At 58.4% G+C, this 27,033-nt stretch overlaps 1 protein-coding gene across 4 annotated transcripts in view; it reads right to left on the bottom strand.

Moving 5' to 3' along the window:
• SYT7 (synaptotagmin 7) overlaps window positions 1-27,033 on the bottom strand; it is a 58,917-nt gene that overhangs the window by 10,991 nt on the left and 20,893 nt on the right. Inside the window, exons 1-3 of one of the 4 annotated variants that reach the window (XM_074371924.1) lie at window positions 10,888-14,715; window positions 6,634-6,756; window positions 1,672-1,807 (exon numbers count right to left, since the gene is read on the bottom strand). In XM_074371924.1, the coding sequence (XP_074228025.1) occupies window positions 1,672-1,807; window positions 6,634-6,756; window positions 10,888-11,390 (762 nt within the window). In that variant the 5' untranslated portion in view covers window positions 11,391-14,715. The other 3 variants (XM_074371926.1, XM_074371925.1, XM_074371923.1) reach the window with 3 other exon arrangements.

The following is a 27,033-nucleotide window of genomic DNA, read 5'->3' as shown; positions in this document are numbered from 1 at the left end:
ATCTCTGGGGCCCAGAGATCAGCCAGTGGTTTACTTCTGCCCTGTTCATCTTCATCATCACTATTAATGACAGTGACCCAGCTTTGGCCTAGGGGGAGGCAGTTAGATCCTGCCTGCCCACCTCTGAGCGTCCACTGAGTGTGAGAGGGCGCTGTGCTGGGACTCGAACTTCCTTCCTCTGCCTGTGGCCATCGGCTCCTCCCTTGGGGCAGCAAGGGGCAGGCAAGCTGGCTGGGAAAGGGCCGGCCCTTCTGGGAACCTGGCTACCGGGAAGCTGTAACCAATTAAGAAGCTGTGCAGGGAGGCAGGCTGGATTGTGGCAATGGCCCGCAGGGAGAGAGGATGGCCGGGCTGATCTACACGGGTGGAGGAAGACAGACAGGAAGGAGGTGGAGGATGAGGCAGCAGGGCCTAGGGGGCAGGGAGAAGGGGAGAGGTAGGGAGGCTCAAGGGAGACCTGATCTGGAACAGGGAAAATCTGATGCTTAATCTGCATCCAAGAGAAATACAGACTTTGGGGCCCATCTCAGGCCTGCTGACTGGGAATCTGCACTGTAACAAGCTCCCCTAGTGACTCGCGTGCCTGTCACAACTTGAGAGGCTCTGGGCTAGAAAAGAGCAGTGGGCACGTATGGTTAGAGCCAGCCAGAATCCTGACCAGCAGAGGCCTGAGGCCTGGGGGCGCCAGGGGCCTCAGGGAGAGTGGGGGCTGTGGTGCCAGGGTGGTGGCAAGGTGACTCGGAGTCAAGTGATGTTAGGACTGGCGAGGGCCTGAGAGGAAGCCCAAGCCCCTTCCCTCAGTGGGAGGCAGAGGGGAGACAGGGATGGTGCGCGGAGGAGGGCGGAGGGGGCGGAGGCCAAGGACCAGGGAGGCGAGATGACTTGTCCCAAGGTGTGTCTAGTAGGAACATAGCAGGCACCCGGTTCCCACCCTCACGTCCTCTCCAAGCCTTCTTAAAACTTCTGAGCTGCCAAGCCTTTGACTGACTCCTGCCTGAAATCTTCGTCAGCCCTGGGCCTTCAGGGGCTCTTTGGAAAGCACAGGTGGGGCAACTGGCTGTGACTCACTGCTGACACCAGGGGGCACCACGTGAAGCCACAAACTCTGCCTTGGTGAAAACTCCCCAGAACCACCTGGCTGGGATCTGGGGAGGGCGGGGTGTGGACAGGAGAACCCCAGCACCAGAGAGACTGGGGTCCTCACAGGGACTAGGACCAGAGGGGTTCTGCTCTCCTGTTCTTTTTGGGCCTCAGCTGGCCCCCAGCCAAGGGAGCTGGGGGATGTCCCTGGGATGAGCATTTGAGACCTGCTCTGTTGGGAGTGCCACCCCAGACCTCCACGCAGTGGGAAGCCACTCCATGAGAGGGGTCACCTTCTGCCCCAAGTCCTCGGTCCATTAGCCTTTCCTTCTAGGATCGTAAAATATGTCACATAGCAGGATTTCTTAGTCCCCTGCCTCACCCAGAAAGAGACTGGAGGAGGATGGGAATCTTAATCTTGCTTGACAGATGGGGAAACTGAAGCACAGAGAGGCCATCGAGGTGAGAGAGCTGGAAAAGAACCCAGGCCGGGCTCACTCGGTCACCACGATCGTTTCTCTGCAGGACTCTCACGTGGTCACCCATTTCCACACCCACCCCACCCCCGCCCCGGGCCTCCACCCTTCTCACCATGAGCATCTCGCTGGTGAGGGAGTTGACGAGGTCTGAGACAGAGGATCGTGGTTCGGTCCGGCGGTCAGACTCATCGTGGGGCGTCTGGCCCGGCACCGGGGCTGTGTTCACCACCTTCCCACCTGCAGGCAACCTAGGGGTAGAAGGAGTCCAAATGAGCGTGGGCCCAGAGGTGGGCTGGGCTGGGCACCACGGACCTGGATGGTGGCAGGACCTTCTGAGACCCACGCAGCTGCCACCTCCAGTGGGCCAGCAGGGCCTATCCTTTTGTCCACGGGAGCAGGGCCCATCCCCCTCGCCTCGGCCCCAGCGTGATCCAGCTTGACTTCCCCTGCAGGGGCTTTTTCAATTGGTGTACCCACACCTTCTGTTCACCAGAAAATCCCCTACCCTCCAGGCACTGCTTCCATGGTGGTCTCTGAGCACGCTTCCCTCCCCAGAGGCCCCCTCCATCCTTGCTTGTCCCAGCCTGGGAGGGAGGCTCCCGAGATGGCGTGTCCCAGTCGCCTCTCTGCGTCATTACCCTCGGCAAACACACCAGGAGTGCCAGTCTCCCGGAGGCCCCACCTGTTTGTTCAGGCTCAGCGGGAACACAGGTGCCCTTCAGACAGGAGACTGACCAGGGGAGGTCAGGACCAGTATCCACACAGCCCTGTCCAGTAGAATTTTCTATGTTCACGTGGCTATTGAGCATTTGAGGTGTGGCCAGGATGGCTGAGAACTGGATTTTTACTTTTGTTTGATTTATACTAATTTAGATTTACATAGCCACCTGTTGGGTAGGGCAAATCTACATCCCCTTGCTCCCCAATCCCCACCAATCTCCCACTCTGAGGACTGCACATTTGATAAGGCTCTCAACCAGGGTTAGAGAAAGACGGGGTGCCACCAAGGAGCCCCAGATCACCATTCACTCCAGACCCTGTCTGCACCCCGACTCCATGCTGTCCCTGGGAAGCTGGGCTCTCTGGCCTTGTGGCTGGGTGCTAAGCCCAGTCTCCGTCTAGCTGGGGTGCAGGAAGCTGGTACATAAAACCTGCCCAGGGACCAGGGACCAGGCTGGAACATCCCATGAGAAGGGGAGGTGGGGGCAGGCAGCGAGGGAGAACGGGAGATGGGGAGCATGGGGCTCAGGACAGGTGACGACAGAAGAGCTTCGAGAGTACTAGAGCCACAGACTCGGGGACACACAGGCTGGACACACGCCACGGCCCTCAGGACGGACCAGCCGCCAGCACACAGTTGGCTACGACAGGCAGACAGACATGCATGGAACATGCCAGGCCCTGGAGGGGAGACACCAGGACCCAACAGCAGGGTGTGCACACACACGCACACACACACACACACACACACACACACACACAAAGAGCACACAAGCCCGACAGATACCCGGGGCCACAGGGAAGAGAATGGCAGGGGCAACAGGCCAGGTCAACCAGAGCAGCACGATGACACACATACAGCGATGTGCACACTTAGATCCTGAGAGGAAACACATTCCGGGAGGCCCAGGCATGCCAAGGTGTATGTGTGAACTGGGGTACATTGAAACAGAAGCAGGGAGTGCTTTCAGAGACAGACATCAGACGCACGGTGCACCTGCTGTGAGGACCTGGACAACACGGAAATGCCCCACCCCACGCAGGACACGCGGGGCACCCTCCCAGAGGCGCAGCCCCAGCAGAGCACGCGCGCACACACACATACGCACACGCGGACACATGCTCACGCAGACAGGCACGGGGAGGAAGAGGAGACTGAAATAGCTGGAGAGGTAAAGTCAGGTTAAAAATAGAGTGGGAGAGGAGGAGAGAGCCGAGATTGACTGCTGAAGGTATGAGAAAGTCGGAGTTATTTTGGCCACACCACAGCATCAGCACAGCTGCAAAGCAGCCTGGGAAAAGATGGTCAGCGCCACTGAAGCTATCGGAGGTCACAGGACAGAGAGAGACAGAGAGACAAGAGCACAGAGGCAGAGGGAGAGGCGGAGGGGCCCGTCACTGGCCCGGGGACATCCCTGTGAGGAGCAGATGGGAGGAAGGAGAAGGGGAAGGAGAGAGAGAGAGGCCAAGAAAGGTTAGTCGGAGACGAGTGAAGAGGCTGCAGGGTGGACGAGGGGACAAGGAGGAGCGAGGCGGCCGTGAGGAGAGGCAGAGAGGAGGAGGCGGGGGACACACACTGGGGCGGAAGAAACATGGTGGCTTCGGAGCAGGGAGAGTGATGGGGGTGGCCAGGTCCCGCCCTGCCCCGCACCCCACTCCGGTGGGGGTGGGGCCATGGTGGAAACCATTTGGATCCCAAGGAGCGATGGTGAAAGGGATGGCTGGCAGCATGAGGTGCGCATGGGCACAGGGCAGAATGGGGGAGGTGACGGGCACAGCAGGGCGTGGGAGCCAGGGGTGGCCTTGGCCTCCTTCCCTCCCTCCCAAGCCCAGGAGCATTCTGAAGTTCTTAGGGCCCCAGTGCTGAGGCCCAGGGGCTGGGGAATCCTGGATGGAGGAGTTTCAGGGCCATGGAGAACCCTGGGAGTTGGGGGCAGTCACTTGCTGGATGCACTCCCACCTTGCTTGGGAACTGGAGTGGACACTTCTCCTCCCAGGACCCTCCTGCCTCCTAGAAGCCTGCTGCTAACAGATCTTGGGGACTGAATGTCCTTCCCAACAACAGCCAAGGGCCACCAACCTGTTACCCTGGAGACATCTGGCCAAGGGGTAGGCTGGGTGGAGAAGGGGGCACTGGGGCCAAAGGGCAGACTCTGGGTCTGGAGGCAGAAGCTGAGGAGGACGGGACAGCCAACCCAAGCCCACCATTCCAAGGTCCAAGGGGCCAGGAGCCCAGAGGGGTGGAGCCCTAAGGTGCCCGGTGCCTGGTGGGTGGTGCCAATGCCAAGACTGGGGATGGGGAGAGTGCTGGGCAGGAAGCACCCTTGTAGCGGAAAACACCACAGGAGCCGTGAGAAATGAGCTTCCAGGATGGGGTGGGCGTGACCAGGTGGGAACGGCATGTGTCCTCTTGGAAAGTCAGGCTGGCTGGGGGCGCAGGCGCAGGGCCTCCACCTCCACACCCACCTTTCCCAGGAAGGCAGGGGGCAATTGATGTAATGATCAGAACGGATGAATGTGTTAAAATATGGAGTGAGACCTAAGTGGCAAGGAGGTAAAAATAGGCTGTGGGTGAAAATGGAGCCAGTTAATTAACACATGGGTGATGTGAAATCTCGTTTCCAGCCTGCATCTGCTCCCTCACGCTTCACACCTTTTCCGGCCAGGGGCTTGAGTTCTCAGGCTTTCGGAGGGCTCCTGCCCCACTCCTGCAGCCTCTGGCCCCTGGTCCCTCGTCGTCTCCCCACTGCCCTCTGGCCTGCCTGCAGCCCATCTCTGAGCCCCCAGCCTGAGAAGGCAGGACTCCTGTGGCGCCAGTGGTTTGGAGGTGGCAGACTCCATTCCTCCCGCAGCCCAGGACTTGGGCTCAGGGTGTGACACCATCTGTGCCACTGAGTGCCAGAGCTGGTCCCACTCTCCCCTCCCACTCTCTGAGGACTTCAGGCTTGGCCCACCAGACATGCAACTGTGGACCCGGGGTGGGAAGAAAACAAGAGAGTTGGTTTCCAGAAGCCACCGAAGGGACAGACAAACTAGCTAATTTTCGGCCTGTCCTTCCCTAACGCACAGGCCCCCGGCAGCAGCCTGGGACAGTCTCTTCCTGCACCCTGGAGCCTCTTAAGGAGTGAATGTCAGGGTCCCTGGCCAGCTGACAGGCTCTGACAAGTGCCCCAGCCTGAGGGCCTACTCCCTCATTAGAGGCTTTGCATGTCTGAGCTGGAAGGGGTCACCCTGTCCAATCCTTCATTTGACAGACTGGGAAGGAGACGGCCAGAGAAGGGCTGTGACCTCCCCAAGATTGCAGAAGGAGGCTCTGACAAAACCAGAGCTAGAAGGCGGCCTGGCTGCCAGGCCACATGCTCTCCTGTAGGCGTTCGGTCTGATGAAAAGTAGACCTGACCAAGGCGATGAGCCATCCTGCCCTGATTACAGGTGTGTGGCCAGGATAGAGGAGACAGCCAGAACAGGTACAGGACCACCCCACCTTAGTGATGCCACCTGAACCCTGGGACCTCCAGCCTCTCCCCATCCCCTCCCTCCCTGAGACAGGGGCATCAGAAGATGCTTCCCTGAGTTCCTGATGGCCGGCGCTATGGATGGTTTATTGTCCAGCCCTCTGTTCGGTCTATGCTATGGCCACACAGGCTACTCCCGAGGGCCAGCAGCAGGGCTCCCAGTGACGGGGGCCTGGCCGGCACCTGCTGGCTGCTCTCACCCCTCCATCCTATTCCCTCCTCTTCGTACCTCGGGCTCAAGGGCTGCTTTTCTGGTTCTTTCTGGTCACCAGGCCTCTCCCATTCCCCAGACCCTCCCCACCAGGGGCTCCTCTTCCATCAGCCAAGCAGTCTGGTCACATCTCTGCAGGGGGTGTGTGACCATCACCCCAGCAGGACTCCAGGCAACAGGGAGGTTGAGGTGGCGGGGATGAGGGAGAACAGGCTGGCGCCCCTTCCCTAACATCCCCCCCACCCACCAACCACCGGAGAAACTGGGATTTCTGGGTCGGGGTGGGGCAGAAATGAAAGATGACGGGGCAGCAGAGGGGAGCCAAGCAGGAAGATGGGGCAGAAAGGCTGGCTTGCTCCGGGCGAGGGCAGGCATGCCCGGGGAGCAGGCTTGATCCAGAATGGTCCCAGGATAGCCACACTGGCCTCAGACCCAAGGGACACCACCAGGGTGGCGTGTGTGAGGGCACTGGCTGGGGAGGGGGCTGTCCTCCTGCTCCAGCATCTGCTGAAGGCGCCACTGCTGCCTTGTCCAGCAGCCGGCCGTGTGAGGCTGGCGGCCTCTCCGCGCCTCCTCCTCCTCTGCCGCCGCTGCCACTGCCGCTGCAGGCCCTCGCCTGTGCTCGTACCTCTTGTCCCCCTGAGCGTTCTGGTTCTGCTGGGTTCCTGGGTTTTGCAGGTCAGGGATATTGGCAAAGTCATCCTGTTCCGAAAGCCCTAAGACCAAGGATAGCACCACCATCCGGCCTTCCCTGCCCAGGATGGGCAGCCCACCAGCCGGGGTGAGAGGAGGAGGCCCCACGGGCCAGGGCAGGGAGGGGAAGGAGAGACAGAGACAGAGACAAAGAGAGAGAAGAAAAAAGCGTAAGAAACTGGCCCTGTAGAAGAGAAACCAAACTTCAGCACTGTCAACAGTCGTAGAGCAGAGTAGGGTGGAGGCAGGGAGGGAGGGAATGGAGGGCAGGTGTCCGCGGCCTGAGACCCAGCTTGCCTGGGGCCAAAGCAGGAGTCTCGGGAGAGAAACGGGGAAGGGGCTGGGCAGAGGCTTGCGAGATGGCGTGTGACTGGGACACCCGCGGAAACAAGCGGGGAAGACTGCGGGGAGAGGAGCCCAGGCCCTGGGACATGGTCCATTTCCATGGCTGAACCAAGGCCAGAGGCTACTCGCCCAGACCTTCTGGGTCCCTGAGAGAAGAGGGAGGGCTCTGCTGCCATCTTGCTTTGGGACTGCAGGTGGGACATTCTTAGAAAGTTTGGAAATCCAACGGGCACTGCACCCGGTTAAGCCCCTCATAAAGACATCCCTGGGTCAAGGTCAGCAGATGTCTTTGATGCCAGAAGGGGTCTCAGGAGCTCCCTCCCCCAGGTCCCTGGACACACAGCCCGCTGGAGGAGAAGGCAAGTCTCTTCCGGCATATGGCCTGCTGGCCATCGAAGGTCTTCTCCTGCGTTCCCCGTCCTGGAGCTCAGAGAATAACCACCATAGCTTTTGGGTCCAATTCAGGGGTCTTTCCTTGGAGAAGCAGTCCAGAAGGCATCCAAAGGCAAAGGTGGAGAGAGAGAAAGCGCAGGAAGCTGGCAAGGCCTGGAGAAGTGGTGGCAGGACCAGAGGGAGTCTGTGTCTGCAGCGAGGACAGTCTGGAGGAGGCTGGAGGCACAGTCCAGGCAGACAAGGAGTCGGCATGTGGGCAGCAGCTTGGAGCCAGAGGTCAAGGTGTAACATCCTTAGTGTGAGGCTGTCACAGAGAACAGCGGGGCAACTGTGGGGCTGCCAGCGCTTTCTAGGGGCGAGGAGTGGCCCTCTGCCCCTCAAAACCATCTGAGTTCGTGGGCATTTTCTGGCTGCTTTACTGAGCTCTTCCAGCATTGGGCTTTCATCAGAACAAGGTGAGAGGGATTTTCGGATGGGGCAGGCATGAGGGCGTGTCTCAAGAAGGGCCAAGGGAAAGATAATAAGCCTGATGGAATGTTCTGGAGGGTGGGAGATCCTGGGTCAGGAAGTCTACCACTTCAACCACCAACCAGGAGGGCAAGGTTTAGAGAGGAACCACTGGCCATGGCGCTTTCCCAGAGAGGTTGTCCAAAAGGGAACTCCTCCAGTAAGAAATGACATCCAAGGGGAGGGGCGGGGGCCCAGGGGTCCTAGAAAACAGGAGATGGCTGTGGGGTCCGAGGAGGGGATGACGCTAGATGGATGCTGCCTTCTCTTTTTTTTAGGGAGGAAGTAATTAGGTTTATTTATCTATTTATTTAAAGCTAGGTAGATGCTGTCTTATTTTTTTTTTTAAGGAGGGAGGAAGTAATTAGGTATATTTATCTATCTATTTATTTATTTTCTAACGGAGGTACTGGGACTTGAACCTAGCACTTCATGTATGCTAAGCATGCATTATACCACTGAGCTATACCCTCCCCTCTCCCCCGCCTTCTCCGTCTTTGCTTCTTGGTCCAGGCTGACACTTGCACTGGCATCTAACTTCTGGGAAACAACTCCCCCCTTCCCTCAGGACAAATCCTCATTTTCTTTGTTCCCTGCCCACCGGTACTGTTTCGTAGTTGGTAAAATTCCATTTGGCTGCTCGGGAGCTGGTTGTGCTGGGGGAAGGCAAACCCAAGGAAAACAACATGTTTTTCCCTGGTTAATGCATTTTTCAGATACTCCTTTGGCTCTTCTTAAAAACAAAACGGCTCCTCTGCATAAGTTCCCAATTTGTCATTCTTCCCGGCATCACAGGCCACAGGGGTGAGAACGAAGGGCCAGGGATGGAGATTTGGGGGAGAAGCTGGTGTTGTTGGGGGAGTTACATCCATGAAGGAGGAGGAATGCCTTGTCCCTGCCAGAGGGGGTGGGATCTTGAGGGGCCTGGCTAGCCCTCTCTCCCCAACTCCCTACCTGGGCCACCAACGTCTGAGGCAACAGAAGGGCGTCAGAAGCATGCCAGCTAAACTGTAAGGCAGGGGTCAGGGGCTGGCAAACCACAGCTGGTGGCCTGTTTTTGTACAGCCCACAAGCTAAGAATGGTTTGTACATTTTTAAAGGGTTGTTTTGAAAAAATGTGATCGAGACCACATGTGTCTCTCAAAGCCTAAATTATTTATAATCTGGCCCTTCACAGAAAAAGTTTGCCGACCCCTGCTGTGAGGGACTACAAGTGGAGGGGTTGGGGGGTTGGGGTGCGCTCTGGAGGTGGCCAGCAGGTGAGGGGCCCGAAAGCAGCAGCGGGCAGAAGTGTGAACAAAGATGCTGGCACACGAGTGATGCATTAAATTCTGGCCAGCTAGAGAGACAGTGAGCAGGGAAGAGTTGGTACCCAGGGGCATTCCTGCAGCTGGCTCCTTTCTTCCCAGAGCCTGGGCATGGCCCCTGCCCCTGTGTGATGGCTGCTAGAATGGGAGGCAGGGGGATGGCTGTGCAAAGAGCAGCCTGAAATCAGGAGGAGCAGAAGGATGCAGGGTTCCAGCTAGTTCTCAGTTCTGTTCAAGCCACAGCAGAACTAAGTTCCTCCACTCTCCTACTCCACGCCAGTGCCACGGCATCCATCCCAGAACAAGACTGCTGCCTTGTCTCATGCAGGCATCCAGCTGGATTCCCGAGGGTCCTTGGGTGGGGGAAAGCCCAGCAGATGCGCTGCCCAGTTTTGCCAAGTAGAGTCACAGGCAGCATGTCCTGCCTGGCCAGGGCCACAGGCCATGTGCACGGGTATGGGAAGCTGGCGTGGTGGGGACTCCTCCGTTGAGGTGCCTCTCCCAGGGGCAGCACTCCTGACCACGCTCTCGGGTTAGGGTCTCAGCCAGAGGGGCAGGATGCTCTGAGGGACTTGCTTGCCTTCAGAATCCCTACATCTTGCCAATAAGCTGGGACTTGACCTTGGCCTTCCCCTTCCTCCTCCCTTTCTCCTCTCCCAGGCTTAGTGTGGTGGTCTCCTGCTCCATGAAAAGTGCTCCCAGGAAAGACCTGGGTGATGGGAATAATCCCCAGAGCCTGGAAGGAAGGTCATGTTAGGTCAGAGGCAGCAGGTGATGTCAGGGACTGAAGCCCAGGCCTGCTCTGGGCTCTGAGGGTGAATGTAGCTGCCCAGAGGGACACAAGGGAGAGGGCACCCTGGGTGGGATCCTATGGGGGAAGGCAGGTCAGGGCACACGGTGTGTGTGTGATGGGGGGCGGGGCCAAGCTGCACACAGCAGAGGGGAATGGCTAAGGCTAGACAAGATGCTGTGTTATTTCTCTGACCTGTACACAGGAAAGAAGGCCTTGATTTGGGAACATTATCTAAAGCTTTGGGGGAACATCCAAGCTTTGTCCTCAGGGAATAGGTCATGGTGGGAGCTGGAGGGCAGGTGGTTATAGAAGGTCGGAGGCAGAGGACAGCGCCCAGGGCAGAGACAGGGGAAGTGGGAGGGAGGGAGGAAGTGCAGGGTAGGAAGGTGAACAGAGTCGGGTTACAGGGAAGAAGTACAGTGAAGGGGAGGAGGCAAGGCCTGGGCGATGTTGTGAAGGAGACCAGGTTTGGGAGGAAGGCAGGAGAGAGGTCACAGGAGCACAGGGAGCAGAGGGAGGCTGGGAGCAGCCTGGACTGTCCAGGAAGGGGAGAGGCAGGTCCAGGACCTCAGCAGCATCCTTTAGTATCTCCACTGACTTTTAGCAATATGGGCAAGGGTCCTTAGAGGAATGGCTCAGATAAAATCCTTCGGGGGTGGGGGATGTTTCAGGCACAAGCCACAAGCCACAAGAGGCTGGGGAGGGGACGGCTGAGTCTGCCTGGCACCCTGCCTTGGAGATGGAGGGCCAAGAGTCGTTCAGGGCCAGCCACTCCCAAGGAGATGGGGAGGAAAGAGGCTGGGTCGGGGAGGTGGGGGCCGGGCCGCTCAAGGGGGGGACTTACAGGAAGGATTTCATGTCCAAGCCACGGTTTCGAATCTGCCCCACCACGTGGTCCCAGCTGCCCGGGTTGGAGCGGCTGCGGCCGCCAGCCGGCCGGTACTTGGAGCCAGCCGAGGAGCCCTGCCGAGCCTGGCCCCGGCCATAGGCCCGGGGGTTGGGGCCCGGCGCTGAGGCCATGTGGGCCTGCAGCTGGCCCAGGCTCTGGCTGGTGGTGGGCTGGCTGGGCTGCCGGCCCCGCTGGTGCTGGCTCAGCGGCTGCTGCAGGCTCTGCTGCCGCATCAGGGTGCGGGGTCGCTGGCATTTCGGCTCTCCCGTGGAGCTGGGGATAGACTCAAGGGTAGTGGCCGTGGACAGGGTGGAGTCCTCGAAACTTGGGGCGGGTGGAGGAGAGGAGAGAAAGGAGAAGCAGGTGAAGGGATCACAGTGGAGGAGACAGAGGACAAGGGCCAAGACTAGGAGGCCCCAGTGCAGGGCGTGCTCTGCTGGACCTCGCTGGGCCTCCATCGGGGTTGTCGCTGCCGCTGTCGCCGCCACCACCTCACCCAGGAGGCCACGGAGCCCCACGCCCACCCTGAGGCCCTCGGCTCAGCCCTGCCCAGCCCACCCCCTGGCCCTGACTCAGCTAGAGCCCGGATACCTCCTGTCTGAGCCGACCTCCCTGCGGGTCTGAGTGGCCACGGGAGCGGCAGAGGCTGCGTGGTGAAGGCGGGTCCCAGGGCCCTGTGGCTGCCTGTCGAGTTGGAATGGGAGCGGGTGGAGGGAGCTGTGCCACCCCCTCCCGCCGTCTCACTGGGGGACCCCAGGAAAGTCTGCCTCTGTGTTCTAAGTACTATTGGCCTTTGGAGACGTGAGGAAATCCAGGCCAGCGCAGAGCTGGCCTAGTAATGCATGGTGAATCAGGGAAAGCCAACAATTCTTATACTCTGTCCTCAGAGGCCGGGGCGTGTCCTCAGGCTCCCAGACCTCTGGCCTATGGCCAGCACTGCCTCAGGGTTCAGGCTTGGGCACAGATCTCTGCCTCCTTTGGGGCGGGCTCCTTGTTTCTGAGGTTTCATGTCCTGTGTTGGTATCTTGGGAATGACTTCCAGTCAGAGGAGGGGATGCAGGAAAGCACCCGACTTGCCCCTTGGCCACAGTTCTGACAGACAACAGGGTGACCATCCTGTCCTCTACGCATGTGCAAAAGGGCACCTGCCTCAGGGGCCAACAGCATCTTTGAAACTTGCTGGGAACTGGGCAAGGACAGACAGGAAACAGGACATGGCTGTTCAGAGGTGGCATGGGGGTTAGAGAGACCCAGGGTTCAAACCCTGTCTCTAGCGCTCCCTAACTGTAGGGCTTTGGAAGAAGGAGTCTACCTCTCGATTTCTCCATCTGTGAAATGGGGTAAAAATTCCTGAGCTGCCTCCATCATGGGGTTACCATGGGGACCTAAGGAGGTCAGGCCCAGGAAATGTGCTATTGGTCAATACTCCCTTGCCAGTGGCAGCTGCAAATGTCTCAGGAGGTGGAGGCAGAAGGAGTCAGAGACCCCTGGCCTCCCTGGGCAACCTGAGTGCTTTGTCTCCTGGCTAGAGATTTCAGCACAGGCAGGGCCAGAGCCTCAGAGGTTCCAACCTCCTCTTCCTCTATCCCTTTTTTACATCTCCCAATCCAGTGGTCTAGGGCAGGGCTTGGCAAATCTGGCCCGTAATCTTTTTTTGTAAATAAAGTTTTACTGGAATATAGCCATTGTCATTAATTCACACCCATCTATGGCGGCTCTGGGGCGACAAGGGTGGGGCCGAGTCATCATAAAAGAGCCTGTAACTGGCAAAGTCTGAATATTTCCTGTTGGCCCTTTATAGAGATAGTTTGCCACCTCCTGGTCTAGGGCTGCTGGGCAGCCAGCACCCCCGAGCTGCCCAAGGGCAGCCCCAGGGCCCCTGGAGCCGCTTCCACCACTGTAACCAGACCTCAGTCTGGCTCACCCCCTGAGCCTACCCTGGGAACCAAAAGGACAACAGTTAGGCTGCCTCTGTGGGCTGAGAGGGAGAGAGAGAGAAAAGTGAGAGCAAAAGAGGGAGAGAGAGTCAGAGGATAGTAAAGAGAAAATGAGAGAAAGAAGGAAAGAAAGAAAGAAGGAAAGAAAGAAAGGAAAGAAAGAAGGAAAGAAAAAGAAAGAAAGGAAGAAAGAAAGGAAGAAAGAAAGGAAGAAAGGAAGAAAGAAAGAAAGAAAGAAAGAGAGAAAGAGAGAAAGAGAGAAAGGCAAGACATAGCTTTAGCTGGGGTCTTGGAAGGCGCAGTCGCCTTGCCTGGTTCAGGCCTGGAACCAGGGCAACCACCGGGGCAGGCCCAGGCCTGGCAGGCCAGGTAGGCCCACAGCTCCCTGGGGGCCGGCCGAGGACTGGGGAGGATGGCACTTGGGCGGCCTCCTCCTCCTCCTTGCTGACCTCATTTTGGTTTTCTATCATATCCAAAATTAGTCCAATTTACAACCTTCTAGTCACAGGAAACTAAAATTGGTTCCTCCAGGCCTGGAGCCAGTGGATGTCTTGGAGGCCTCAGCCAGGCTGGAGTCTGTGGCTAGAGCCACCTGGAGAGGGCGGGGCACTGGGACTGGCTCTCGGAGTGGGTGTGGGGCTTCCCTCTGGGCCCACCCCACCAGGCTCGATGTCAGGGGAGAAACTGGCTTGTGCTCCCTCAAGCCAACAAGCAAATGAGGTCTCAGCACAGTGGCTCTCAGTGGTCCCAATTGCACAAACCACAGGCTTTCTGAAGAGAACCAGCCCAACTGTTAAGAAGGGGTCAGGGCTGTTGGCCTTCTAAGTTGAAAGGCTGCTCCATTAGCTGGGAACGAGGCAGTTCTAAAAGCTGAAAATGGAACCTATACCCCAATGAGTGAGAACGGTCATAGTTCAAAGGATTTAGAGCCTGGAAGGCTCAGCTGTAGGAAAATAGAATGTTCTAAGAGCTAAGATGAGAACAAGGCGGCCCCATGGGGGGATGGGGGGGACACACTATCTGCTTAAAAGAGGGGCCAATCCTGTGCCTGTTGCTCCGAGGGAGGGACCGACCATTTGGCAAGCTCAGACAGTTATTAAAAAGGAAACGGCTCTTCTGTCTGATGTCCAGACCACCCTCGTCAGAAAAGAGAAGTTAGCTGCGGCTCAACAACCCAACCTCCAAGTATACACGATCCCAACAGCTGATAGTGGGACAGCTCACTGACCAAGACTGGGACAGCCAATGGGGATGGCTGAGATGAGGATGAGCCAATGGAAACATCCCAGCTGCTTGTGGTGGGCCTGTGGAACAGATGGTGTCATGTTGTGAGCAAGACTGGGACAAGCCAATGGAGTCACCCGATGGTCAAAAATGAAATGGCTCAACCTCTGGGTCTAGAGCCAATTGCTGGTTGCAAGAAGGAAGGCCCGGTGGCAGATGAGCGGCATAAAACAGGCTTGGCCAGCTCCCCGAGGATGGATGGTCCAATGGCTAATAACCACGGCGTGCTGCCCTATGGAGGTGGAGGTGGGGCAGCCAATCAAAGAGGATGGGATGATCCAAAGACTGAAATGAAGCTGCCCTGGGGGCAGAAAATGGAATGACCTGGCTAGTGGCAAAGAAAGAAACTCATGGGAGCAGCAGCCGGAGGCTGAGATGACAGTGCATGGCTGAGTTAGTCGTGCCCGATGGCAAGGAGGATGGGCGTCTCGTGAAGGGATGGGATGAGCCAGGGGCCGAGGAAGGCACCTCTGGGGGCAGCAGCGGGCATGCCAGGGGTCCTGCTGTCCACACTGGCAGGGGCAGGCCTGAGCGCACGGCTCCAGCGGCCGTGGGGGCCATCACTCACTTGGACAAGTTGAGCTTCCCGGCGGCCAGGTGGCTCTGCACCGTCCGCCAGCGGCCTCTCCCCGCCTTGCCACCGCTGCCCGGCTCGCTGGGGGCAGCCCCGCCGCTTCTCAAGGCGTCCTCTCCAGGTGGCGGCACCGGCGCCGGCTTCTCGCCTAGCCGGCCTTCCCGCTCCACTGCCAGCCCCGCTGCGGCGGCCACTTTGGCGCCCGCCAGGAGGGTGCCACTGGAGGCACCACGAGGCAGCCAGGCCAGAGGGGCACCGCGGGTGGCAGCGGGGGAGAGATGGCAGGCCACACATGGTGGGGGGGGTAAGAGGAGGAAAAACAATGACAGATAAAAGGAAGAAAGAGACAGTGAGAGAAGAGGAGAGAGACAGACGGACAAGAGACAGACAGAGAGAGAGAGAGAGACATCAGCACTGCAAATGGGCCACCAGCGGAGCCTGCATAAAGGAGAGAGGGGACCCGGGCTGGGGCGGAGAACAACGCACCACGACAACGGAGGGGGGCCCCTCCCCACCGCCTGGGGCAGGGGCGGCGGGGGTGGGGGGAGGGCAGCCACCTCCAACTCTATCCCACAGGACAACGAAGGGTTAACGACGGAGGAAGAGCGGGCTGTCCAGGCCAGGAGGCCCCAAGGCAGGGAGAGAGAGAAAGCTGTGTTAGTCAGAGTTCATCACCACCACCACCATCACCGCCACCACCGCCACGACCGACCACCACCAGAGCAGCCAGGGCAGCAGCACACAGCAAGGAGGAAAAAGCAAGCCACACCGAGAGGGAGGGACCAAAAAACGTGCAACCCCATCCTGACTGCACAGAGGGGGTTGGGGGCCGCGGGTACCAGTTAGGGGGCCGGGTGTGGCTGCGGAGGGGGCTCTCCTGGTGGCTGGCCCTGGGGGAGGGGACAGGAGAGGGGCAGGCAGGCGGGGGGGGCAGGAGGGGTTGCTCGTCTCCATGGTCAGCCTGCCCATGGGGTGCACGGGTGGGGAGGTGGGGGGAAGAGCAGGAGAAGTGAGGGGCCGGGAGGGGTAAGGAGGGCGTGCGCGGAGACTCATTACATATGATCAAACCAGGTAAAGTCACTCACTTGAGGGACAGTCGTGGGTCGCCATAAGGGGCGTAGGGTGAAATGTTTAGAATAAACTCCTTGGGAGGGTAGGAGCTCCATTTCTGCTGCACTGTGCTCTCATTGTTATTCCAAAAGTCTCTGTCTAGATCACTGGAGGGGCAGAGAGAGAGGGGAGAAAACAGGAGATACAAGAAGAAACAAGAACTGCAAGTCCTGTGCGTGCAGAGGGGACGGGCCCGGGGCACTGAGGGTGGGGCGGGCCAGGTCGGCTCCTGCGGGAGGAAGAGAGGTGCCCGGCACACGCACACGCGCACGCGCACACCGCACACGCTCCAGGGTGGGAGAAGCCGCGTGGAAAGGAGGCGAGCTGCAGGCTGGCAGGCTGGAGCCTCACACCCAGGAAGCTGGTGGGAGAGAGAAAGATGGTGAGAAAGGAGCGGAGAGGAAGAGGGCGCTGGGGACAGGGCCTGGGGTGGGATGGCGATGGTTGTGGGGGGAAGTGGGAGGAGGCAGGGGACGGGTTTCTGGCTGGAAATTGCTGAAAGGTAGATCAGACCCTGCTGCCGACTGGGTGGGCCCCACCTCTCCTGGCCTCAGTCTCCATGCTTGTCAAACCAGAATGTTGGCTGAAACTGCCGAGCCATCAGCGCCGCCATGCTAGGGTAGAGACCCCAGTTCTGGAAGACCCGAGGTTCTCTTCGCTTCCATCTACTTTATGGAGCTGCTCCTGGTACAGGCCCAGCTCCCTGCCCGTCTTTCTCCTTCTCCCCCCAGCCTAAGGCCCCCCTGAGCCTCCTTCGCTCTCTCCCCACCTCAAGAAAGGCTGGGTCACCAAGGGCTCTTCCAGGGTGGAGGGGACCTGGCCTTCTCAGCCTTGGGCCCTTGGCATGTACCAGGCCTGCTCCTGTCCCTTTCCAAAGTGGAACTGCTGGGTCTGGAAAGGCCCTGGTCTCCCCACCCCCTCCTGCTGATGTGTCTTACCGAAAATGCAAATACCCTAGAAGCAAAAAGAATGTGGGGACCTCAGCTGGGGGAAGGCAGCAGACCTGGGGGCAAAGGGAGAGGAGAGAGGAGGGCAGCTCCCAGGCCAAAGGAACATTCCAGAAAAGAGCCATCACTGAGCCCTCAGGAATGCGTCTATGGGAAAGGGCTCGAGAGGAGTGTTGGGGGTGGGCCTGCCATGTGCTGCAGCTGTGCCACTGCTCGAGGCCAAGGTGAGGACCTCGTTGAGGTCATACCCCCTAAGGATGGAGGAAACATGGTCTTGGGGGGCCTGCTTCTCAACCCCCTCCAATCCCCAGAGTTTGACTTTGATCTTGGACTCGGGAACAAAGGAGAGAAAGCGGGAGAGAAGCTGAGCCATCCTCACAGGCCAGGAGGAGATGGTGGCCCTGGCTTGAAGGTGGCATGGCTCCCTTGGGCTTCCCTGGTGTGGACAGAGTCTCTGTCAGTCCAGAGTGAACCTTGGAAATGTCTCACAGGGGACTCTGTGCATAGGGTCCAAGGCCAAAGCCAGTTCACAAGGGCAGTGGGGGTGGGTGGTGGGAGAGGCAGGACAGGACACTGGGACCTGGGAGGGGGGAGAAGGACGGGGGCCCTTCCTGGTGAGGCTCCCTCCACAGAAGACTCTATTCCCACTGGAGACGTCCTGTGGTCCCCCTCCCTTAATGTAACAGAGAGATGAAGCAGTTGGAAGGCCTCTCTTCCCCTGCCCCTTCCAGATCTCCAAAATTGAGGGCCATCCAACCCTAGGTCCTAGAGAGAAAGATCTACCCAGGCCATCACTGCCGGGCTAGCCTCCTGTGCTGTGCCCCACAGCACCCCAGCATCCCTCAGGTTGTGCTTGATGGTAATAGAAAAGAGGATCTTTAATTAAATAAGTTTGCAAAACACTGATTCCTTTACTGCAGGACTTCTCAGTGTCTTTAATGTGTCAATATCAGTGTCTCCAAGGGGGAGGTGGAGTGTGCAGTGATTCCCAGATCCAGTTGGTCATAGTACCCTGGATTCATGGGATAACTACTAATCATTTAGGGGGCACAGGTGCTCTGAGGAACACAGTTTGGGAAACACTATTGAAGAATGAAACTTCCCAGAATCCTTGATAACACAGTCCTTTTGGAGGAGGTCCTAAGCCCATGGGGAGCAGGTAAACCCTGCTTCCCACCACTCCACTGGCTTTGGGCCCTGGCAAGAGGCAAAGGCCTAGGAGCCTGGGGGCATGTAGACATGAATAGTGGCTTCCTTTCCCTGGGACAGAGGGTCTGACAGCTCAGCAGGGTAGGAGAGGGCAGGGACTGCAGGGCCACAGAGAGGCGAGGGATGACCCACTGTTGCCCTCACTTTGTCTTAGAGAGCCCTCAAGGCACTGCACCAGCCCGCAGAGCCCGCTGCCCATGCCCTGCTCCTTGTTGGGAATCCCATCTTCTCTCATGGGCGCTTTCTAGGTCTATCTAGGACATCATACCCTATCCAGGAAGGTTATGGTCACCTGGCAGAGACAGGCCCCCAGCCCAGACAGTCGTGCAAACTCATTAAGAGGCCTGGCCTGGAGGCGGCACAAGTGCTGGGTGGGCCCAGCCTCCCCTGACGTGGTCCCTCCTCCCTCCAGAAAGCCTGGGGCCCGGGCTTTGCAACAGCCCCTGAGACCTGCCAGCTCTTGCTTTTGAAGACTGGAGAGTGTGCAACCAAATCCACCTTCAAAGGCTCCCCACAGCCTCCGCCTGAGCCTCCTACCCACCCCCAACCTGGGCCTGGCCCACCCCTGCACTTACCCGCCCCCGCCAACACACACCCGCAGCTTCTGTGAAGGCCCCAAACAGGGTCAGAGCAAGAGATGAAAAAAGAGGAGGGGGGCCGAGGAGGGAGCCCTCAGGAGCAGAGGAGAGGAAGAAGGGAAGGAGGAAGAGGGGAAGGGAGCAAGACGGACAAGGGGGAGGGCAGGAGGGCGGGCGTGGGGAGGCTCAGTTGGGGCCTTGAGGTGAAGGAGGCAGAGTGGGAAGACTGGGGGATGTCTGGCTTCCAGGCAGAGCCCTTGGCTGGCAGGTTCAGCCCCAGCAGGCTGTGATGGAGGGGCGCCCAGCGGTACCTTGGCCTGACAGCCTCCTAGTAAAGGCCTGGGCCAGGCAGAAAGGAAGGGTCCAAGCGCCATTGGCCAGAGGGCACAATCCTCTAGAGAAAACACCCCCTGCCCAGAGCCCCCAACCAGGTAGGGCAGGGGAGCTTCTCCTGGTGTCTCCCAGTGACTCTCAGCAGTGGTCTGCAGTGCAAGGCAGACCTGCCTACTTGAAGAGGTTTCTCAGAGCCAAATGCGGAAACAGGACGAGACAGAGGCAGCAAGACGTGAGCAAGAAGTGAGAGGGAAGAGTCTCTCCTCAGTGCTATGCTTCCCCTGAGAGGCCCAGCACTGGCTTCTGCTGGGAGCCCCAGGGTTTTTGTCTGTCCCCCTTCCAGGTTACCCTCAGAACATTGGTGGGCTCTGAGAGAACAGTCTGAGCCCCCCACCCCGCCCCCACGGGAGAGGCTCCCCAGCCCTGGGGGCTGGGGGATGAGGTCAGTGGTGCAGGAGAGTCACGCAGGGGTCAGGGACAGTGTGTGATATGAGGGTCAGATGGAGGAGCCAGCAACCAGGGTTGAGGGAGGAGGCAGACAGTGCTGGGAGTGAGAGCAGCCAGAAAATGGGGCCCTGGGACATTGTGAGGGTCTGGGAGGCACAGAGAGAAAATGCAGAGCCCTGGAGCCACCCTGAGGGGCTGGGCGAGCGAGTATGGGGGTGGGGTGGGGAGAGAGCGAGTGCCAGGGTCTGAGGGGGAAACTGCATGTGAGTGTGGCCAGATCTAGGGAGGGGCGAGGGGCTCCTCCCACTTGGCTGCCTGGGTGTCCCAACCCAGACTCGAAGCCTGGCACCTACTTGATGGCCTTCTTCTCACTGCGTCCACGCCCTGAGTCTGGCGTGCCCACCGTCTCCAAGGAGTTCTTGTAGCGTTTGCCCTGCAGAGGTAACACCAGGGTCACTCCTGGGAGATGGGGCTGGACCCTCCCTGCGTCCCCAGAATGGGGCTCCCCAGGAAGGGGAGTAGTCTGGAGCCCAGCCTCAGCAACAAGGCCTGGAGCCAATGTGTGAGGGCATCACCAGTGTGAGGTGCTAGCCCCACTGATCCCTGCTCCCTGGTTGGCAACTCGGGGGCCCCATCGGGCTCTAGGACTTGCCCCGCCCCCTTGATCTGCACGCCATCCCTGACCCCCAGGGATGAGGCTCCTCCCGTTCGCCTGTCTCCTGGGGCTCTGGCTCGGCTCCCAGAAACATATCTCCCTCTGCCATGGACAGACGGCTCTCAGGCGCCTGGCCACGTCATACTGGCCACGTCACCGCCCCCAGATGGTGGGGGTGGCATCCTGCAGGGCAAGGTTGGCAGTGGCCAGTGACGTGAGCGGCCAGGGCTGGGGGAGGGCCTGTGCCCAGTCCTGCCAGGGATGTGTCCATCACTGTCTGGGAGCTCCCTGGGGTCCTCCTCACCTGGGCCTGTGAGGCAGAGTGGGGACTGAGCATCTCCTTTGTCAGAAGAAAAGCCTGGAAAAGCAAGGCTGCCCACTGACTCTGAGGCCAGAGGCAGCCTGGACCGTCCCCCTAGAGTCCCTCACAATGGCAAAAGTGGAGGAGGGGCAGGGCAGGACAGGGTGGGCACACCAGGTCCCCTGGCTAGAGGAAGGACCATGGCTGCAGCAGTGACTGGGCCTGCTGCCGGGAAGGTGAGCACCATTCACCTTCTCGGTTTGGGTTTCTAAATTTAGCTCATGCAGAGCTTGGCACCATTAACATTCCTGGCTGTCACCAAGCGTCCTCATGCACACCCATGGGCCACGGGCCTGGGCCAGGCCAGGGCTGATGCAGGTGGTGCGGGGCTGGGGGCTGTGCCGGGGCTGGAGCTGTCTCCCACTGGGTACTGGCCTGCCCCTGCCCAGCCGAGTGGGGACGGACACAAACACACACGAGGGTACACATTTCCCCAACATCCCGTCATGTGCGCCAAGACCACAGTCACAACAGTCAATTATTCCATCCTCCCTAAAGCAAAATAAAAGCCGTACAGCCACGTTCCCTGATGCTTCTGGCAGCTACGGCCCCTTCCCGGGCACGGGAGCTGCCTGTTTAGGGAGAACAACAGTGTGGCTCCTAGGAAGGGGGTGGGGTAGGGCTCTCATTGCACCTCCAGGACCCCTATGTCTCAGGGGTGCGAGGATCCTGTGTCAGCAGTGCCCCATATTCCCCATGTCACCCTGGTCAAGTCCCTCGCCCTCTCTGGCCTCCCTTTCCTCCTTTCAGAAATGGTGCAGTGTCACTGGATGAGCCCCGGTCCTTCCCCCTTCGAGGTGCTCACCACAGATGTTCTTACTTCTCTCCTTACTTGCTTCAGCTCCCACCCCTGGGAACGCCGACCCCCATGGTGGCAGGGACTGTACAGCTTCTAAACCTGGTACTCGGAGGTTCTCAGAAACCATCACCCCCACCCACCCTGGGGTCTGAGCCTCAGGCTGTTGCCTCTGAGCCAGAACTTGAAGAGTTAAAAACAGCTGCTGGATCCTCTAGGTCCACAGAAGCTGCCCTCTCTCAGCTCACCTCTTGTCCCTCTCACTGTTATGCAGAAGTTCAAATCCCAATCAATTCCCAGTTCCAACTGGGAAGTTCAGGGGCCTGTAGCCCCTCTACATGTCCTTCTTGGGCAGGACCCTCAGGCAGAAGCCCCGCTTCCACTCTTCTCCAGCAGTTCAGGGCAGTGAGCACCCTGCTGAGAGCCCCCCCACCAAGCCCACCTCTCACCCGCTCTCCCTTTTCTTCCTAGTCTTCAGGGAACTTGCCCTGGTCAGCACCCTCTTCTAAGGCTGATCAGCTGCCCCTTCCCCAAGGCCAGGCATCTGGTTCACCCAGGGCATTCTAGAAGCTTCTGCTTGCCGCTCTTCCTTCCACGGCTCAGAGAAGCTTCCCCTTCAGCCACAAAGATCCCTTTGCAGAGGAGTTGGGGCATACAGGGGGCAGGAACTGGGCAGGACTTGCTTTGGGGGGCAGGGGGAAGTTAATGGGGCAACATTAGAAATCCCAGGTGGCGTCCAGGGGACATTAGGCAGCTCCAAGGGAGCCCAAAACCCCCAGCCTGCTTATCAGGGAGGGGGTTGGCAGGCTGATCCAGAAAAAGCCAGCTGGAGATTAAGGAAGTTATTAATGTTTAGAAATGGGATCTGGGCTGTCAGGTATCACGTCACTGCTGCTGAGGGGACAGGCAGGCAAGGAGAGCCCAGCAACTGTGCAGGGGGGCACTTCAAAGCCCCTTCCATGGAGCATGGAGAAAGCCCAGATAGAAAGCTCTCTGGCTTCTGAGACTAGGGGGCAGAAGGAGGTGGCAGGATTGAGGTCCTGGGCACAGTAGCGTTCTATCAGCAGCTCAGGGGAGCAAGTCCAGAGAGGGACATGTTGTGGTCTGGACCCCTGGGGAAGTTCCTGGCTGGGAGCTGGGAGGAGGGGCTGGGCCAGGGAAGGTTCTGCATCTCCCAGCTTCCCAAGGCACCTCTTTCACTGACAGCCCCCCAACTGCTACAAAAGCTGTCATCTCTGAATTCCTGTCCCCAGGTGAGTGGGGGTGGGGCTCTCAACAAACACACAGATACACACACAGACACAGACACGCATACATGCACTGCAGCACTTACCAGGGGAGCCAGGACAGGGGAGCGTAAGTGTCAGCTAACGCAGGCATCTGATGAGATGACCCACATCCTATCATGCAGAGGTGAACAGACACACACACGCTGTGCCCAAGCCCTTGAGGTCGACATACTTAGCACAGAAGACCCCCACTCAAGGTCACCAGCAGCACCTATTCATACAGCCTTTCCCTGCCTTCAAATACAGACAGACAGACAGCCTAATGGGCCCTGCAACGAGATGCACAGGGCTGCAGTGCGCATTCAGCCACTCCCAGGCCTCTGAGGACACTTCCACACACAGGCATGTGGCCAAGCCCCCTCCTCCACCTCCCTTGGAATTCTGAGACAGACACAGAGACAGGAAATCCAGGAACAATGCAGGGCAGTCAGCCTGGCACCTGCATACAAGGAGTGGGCTCGAGTCACACACACCCTCACACACACTAACACGTGGGGCGGGGCGGGCTCCTCCCCAGGGAAAGGAGCTGTCTGAGGTTGAAATCCCAGAATGGAGAGTCTCACTTCCAATTCCCAGGTTTGCCTTTCCTGAAGGAAGCACGCAGGTTATGGGCCTCTTGGGTCTTCCCCAGGGGCACCTGCCCCTTCTCTTCCACAGGATTGAGGCATGAAACTCCCACCTACACAGTACCCATGGCCACAGCTCCCGTCCCCACCCCTGCCCCCAGGCCCCTCTGTGGCTGGTCGGGGAGAGAATGGGGCTCCCAGATGCGGCACCCTGTTCTCACTCCCACCATTCTCAATCTGGGGCATGGAAGGTGCCTGCCAGGGACTCTTCCTCACTCAAGCCCTAGAAAGGAGGACCCACACCTGGGACACCTCTGAGCCCATCTTCAGGGGTGCCCCCTGCAGTCCCCACCGCCCTTCTAAGCTGGGGCAGCAGGACGTGGGGTGAGTGGAGGTCTCCGGGAGCTGCGGGCAGATGGGGAGGGCGGCTCAGCCTGCTCCCCCTCCTGGCGCCCTCCGGTGATGAATGTCCCTCCTGACGGTCTCGTTACTTATTAATGGCCTAATCCTGCTCGTTAATTTCCCAGCCCTCGTTAAAAATGAAAAGAAGCCGTTTGTGCTTGTACAAACCCCGAGAACCAGGATGGATGTGCGAGGGCTGGGGGTGGGGCGGGGCAGGAGGAGTCTCCTCATTGGCCAGGAGACACGGCTCGGCAACGCCCAGCTATAGGGGGGTTCGGTTGGAGAGGAAGGGGCGCGCAGCGCTCAGTGGGAGGAGGCCTCTATTCTCAGCCTGCACGTGTGTGCCTGCGGTTCTTTCTGCGGGAAGTGGGACATATGTGCGTGTAATTACGACCATGAAAATGTCTAAGACCCCTGTTGGTCCACCAGTGTGTCCCTAGGTTGTGGCTCTGGGTGTACACACTGACATACGCGGCCAACACCCAGCAAACGCAGTGCGAGCATGCCTGCGAGCGTGTGTGCCGTGTGAATTTCTACGGAAGTGTGCCTGACTATGTGGGCAGGTGGGTCGTCTGCGAGCACCCTTGAGAGCGTTCATGAGCTTGTAATTGAGGCGGGGCGGGGTGTAGGGCCAGGTCCCGCCACCGGGGCCCTTAGGAGCCTCACCAGTTTGCGCTGACACCAGTGGCAGAGGCCGCAGAGGACGACAGTGACGCTAAGGCTGACGGTGATGATGGCAGAGACCAGCAGGACATCTCGGGTGGGTGCCCCTGAGGAGGACACGCACAGGTCAGACCCTTACTGGCCAGGGCCAGCCACCGTCTTTCAGCCCAGAGTCCCCCCAGAACAACCACCGTACCCACATTGGGAGTTCTGGGCCCCAAGTTGTACTTCCAGCTCTGCCTTGCTGGCTGACCTTGGAAAGTCTCTTCCTCTGTCTGCATCTCACTTTTCCTCATCTGTAAAAGGGGAGTCTCCTATAGGTTAAGGTCTCTCCCAGTCCCTCACTACATGAGGTCTGCACCATCCCCCAAACTTCACACCCTCCTAGGGAGAGGCCAAGTATGCCCCTGGCCTAGCCAGGCCTCACCCGGCTTTCAAATCCCTCTAGAAGAACTACTGCTTCTGCGTGGCTTCCATCTCCTGCTTCCTACCCCCGCCCCCTGCTCTGAGCCACAGCTCACCCGAATTTGCCCAAAGGGTTATTGTTAATTCCCACAGTCCCTCTGAGGACATCTGCCCCATGGGCACTAACACACCCTCTTATGTGTTGGCCAAGACTCGAGAGCCACATATGTAGTCAAAGAGGGAATCTCTGGAATCCTCTGACCAGTCCTCATGTCCTTTAGCTCACCTTTTCTCAGGCTGGAAGCCCATCCACCCAGCTGGCCTCTGCACACCCTGTCCTCTCATGTCCTAGCCCGAGCTCACCTCCAGGCCTCCCATCCCATTGGCTCCAGCCACCTTCATTATTGGCAATGTCCTAAGTGTTCACAAGGGCTGCCCCAAAGCTTCCATTCTAAGAGTTTGGGGTCCTCTACTTCAGAAGTGGGAACCTTGATGGACCTGCCCTGGAAGCAAAAGTCCAGGTTTCTGTGCAAATCCTGCAGCTTGCCAGCTCTGTGGCTTTGGACACGTCACCTAACCACTCAGTTTTCTCCCCTGGTAAATGTGGATTAAACTTCCTCCCTCCCTCCTCACAGGTGGCTGTAAACATGAGCCCAAACCAAACGTAAGGAAGGCACAACTTGACCAGAAATGAACATGTGGGGGAGGAGTTGACAGAGCCCAGCATAGATCACACGTGCACTGTAAATATGTGTGCGCTGGGATGCGTCTTCAAGTCAGGGAGATGCTGTTTATTTACAGAGGAGCCTGCGTGGGCTTTTCGGTTTCAGCGATGGTGATAATTAAGAGTTGACGATATCTGTCTGGTCTTGGTTCCTGCGGATTTAGCTTCTGGCGCCCGGTCTCTCTCGCTTTCCTGTGGGGCTCATGGAGGAGGGCCCAGTGGTTGTCCCCAGCTCTCAGGGCCCTCGGGCTTCCTCCCACCACCACTCTAGTGCTCTGGGCAGCCAGTCTGCTACCTGCTCACCCTAGAATTCTGCTTGGGCCCCATCTCTCCCTCCCCAACTTTAGGAGCCTCCAAGCTATGGGAAAAGGCCACCCTCGCCCTGCCCTTCCCTGTCCACCTGCCAGGCCAACTAAGCTTCCTCCTGTCCCAAGTCCACAGCCTTGGTACCCAGAAGCCACTGCACCCAGTTCACTGTCAGCCTCAGGACCCACAGCACGCAGGAGCTCTGACCTGGACAACCTACAGACACCAAGGAAATCATCCTGCCCTTCCCTCCCTCGGGCAGAACTCTGCAAGGCTGGAGGGGCCACGTTTATCAAAGTTCTCAGGCCAAATGGGGGTGGGGTGGGGACATAATACCACAGGGCACAGCACCAGGGCCCCTAGACTCAGGCTGGTAAAGAAGTATGAAGGTGCCTTCCAGGAATGGGGCCACACTTTTTCCAGCTCTTTCCACACTGGAAGCATTGGGGGGCAGGGTGCTATGGAGCCTGGGAGAGCAGACCCTTCTTTGTTGAACTCACTTTTAAATAAAGTAAATTCCATTCTTAGGCTGAACTTCCTTCAACCACCATCCATTAAGAACCTACCATGAGGCACAAGGGACAGGCAAGAATTCAGCTAATTATTTCTTAGCACATCAGTTGCCCTAAAACCAGGGAATGGCAGAACAACCCAGCCTGAGGCTCGAGACTCCAAAATACCTGAGAAAAGACCCAAGTGTGAGTACAGCCTCTGCCTCTTAATAGTTGTGTGGTCTTGAACAAGTGTCTTAACCACTCAGTGTCTCCATTTTCTCCTTTATAAATTGAAGATAATAATGGCACCCACCTCGTGGGGCTGTTAGTACTCAATAGATACGTATTATTATTATTAGGGTTGTTGGTGTTAGTTTTCTCTTAGGTGTACAGAGAGCACAGATGAAGAAGTGATTGCTGAGGGAGCTATCTGGGAAGGCTTCCCTGAGGAGGTAGTATCATGTGGTCTGGGGGATGGATGTGAAGGGAGGGTCGGACAATCTGGGCAGAGGGAACAGAAAGAGCAAAGGCATGCGAAAGGGAGGAAGGTTGGGCATGTTGTTTGAGGAGCTGGACTAGGTTGCAGGGAGTGCAGTGGTGGACACCAGGTTGGGAATGAAAGTAGGTCCTGATGGGAAAGTGCCTTGTCTATCAGGCTGAGAGGCTTCCTGTATTCTATAGGCCGTGGGAGCCATGGAAGGTTTTTGATCAGGGGAGGAGCAGGATCAGAGCCGGTGTCAGCAAGGTCATGATCTGGGAGCTGTGGTAGGTCACGTTCCAGGTGGGTTCCTCTGTCCTGGTGCCCTCTCTACATGCACGCTCCTCACATCTCTTGGCCATGGGGCAGTTCTCCAAGGGGTCACTTCCCCAGAGCTCCCTCCTCTCTTTGTCAAACAAGGTCCTTATCCAAAACTGCTCCTCAACCCCCGCTGTAGGCTGGAGAGCCCCTAAGGACAGAGCCTGCCAATCTCAGAAGCCAGTGGTCCTTCTGAATGGTCCCCAGAGACCCAGGGAATGCCCA

Source organism: Camelus bactrianus, chromosome 10, assembly GCF_048773025.1.
Source record: "Camelus bactrianus isolate YW-2024 breed Bactrian camel chromosome 10, ASM4877302v1, whole genome shotgun sequence".
Classification (NCBI taxonomy): Eukaryota; Metazoa; Chordata; class Mammalia; order Artiodactyla; family Camelidae; genus Camelus; species Camelus bactrianus.
Note: the sequence above shows the minus strand (reverse complement) of the source record. Positions and strands in the feature narration are given on the sequence as shown.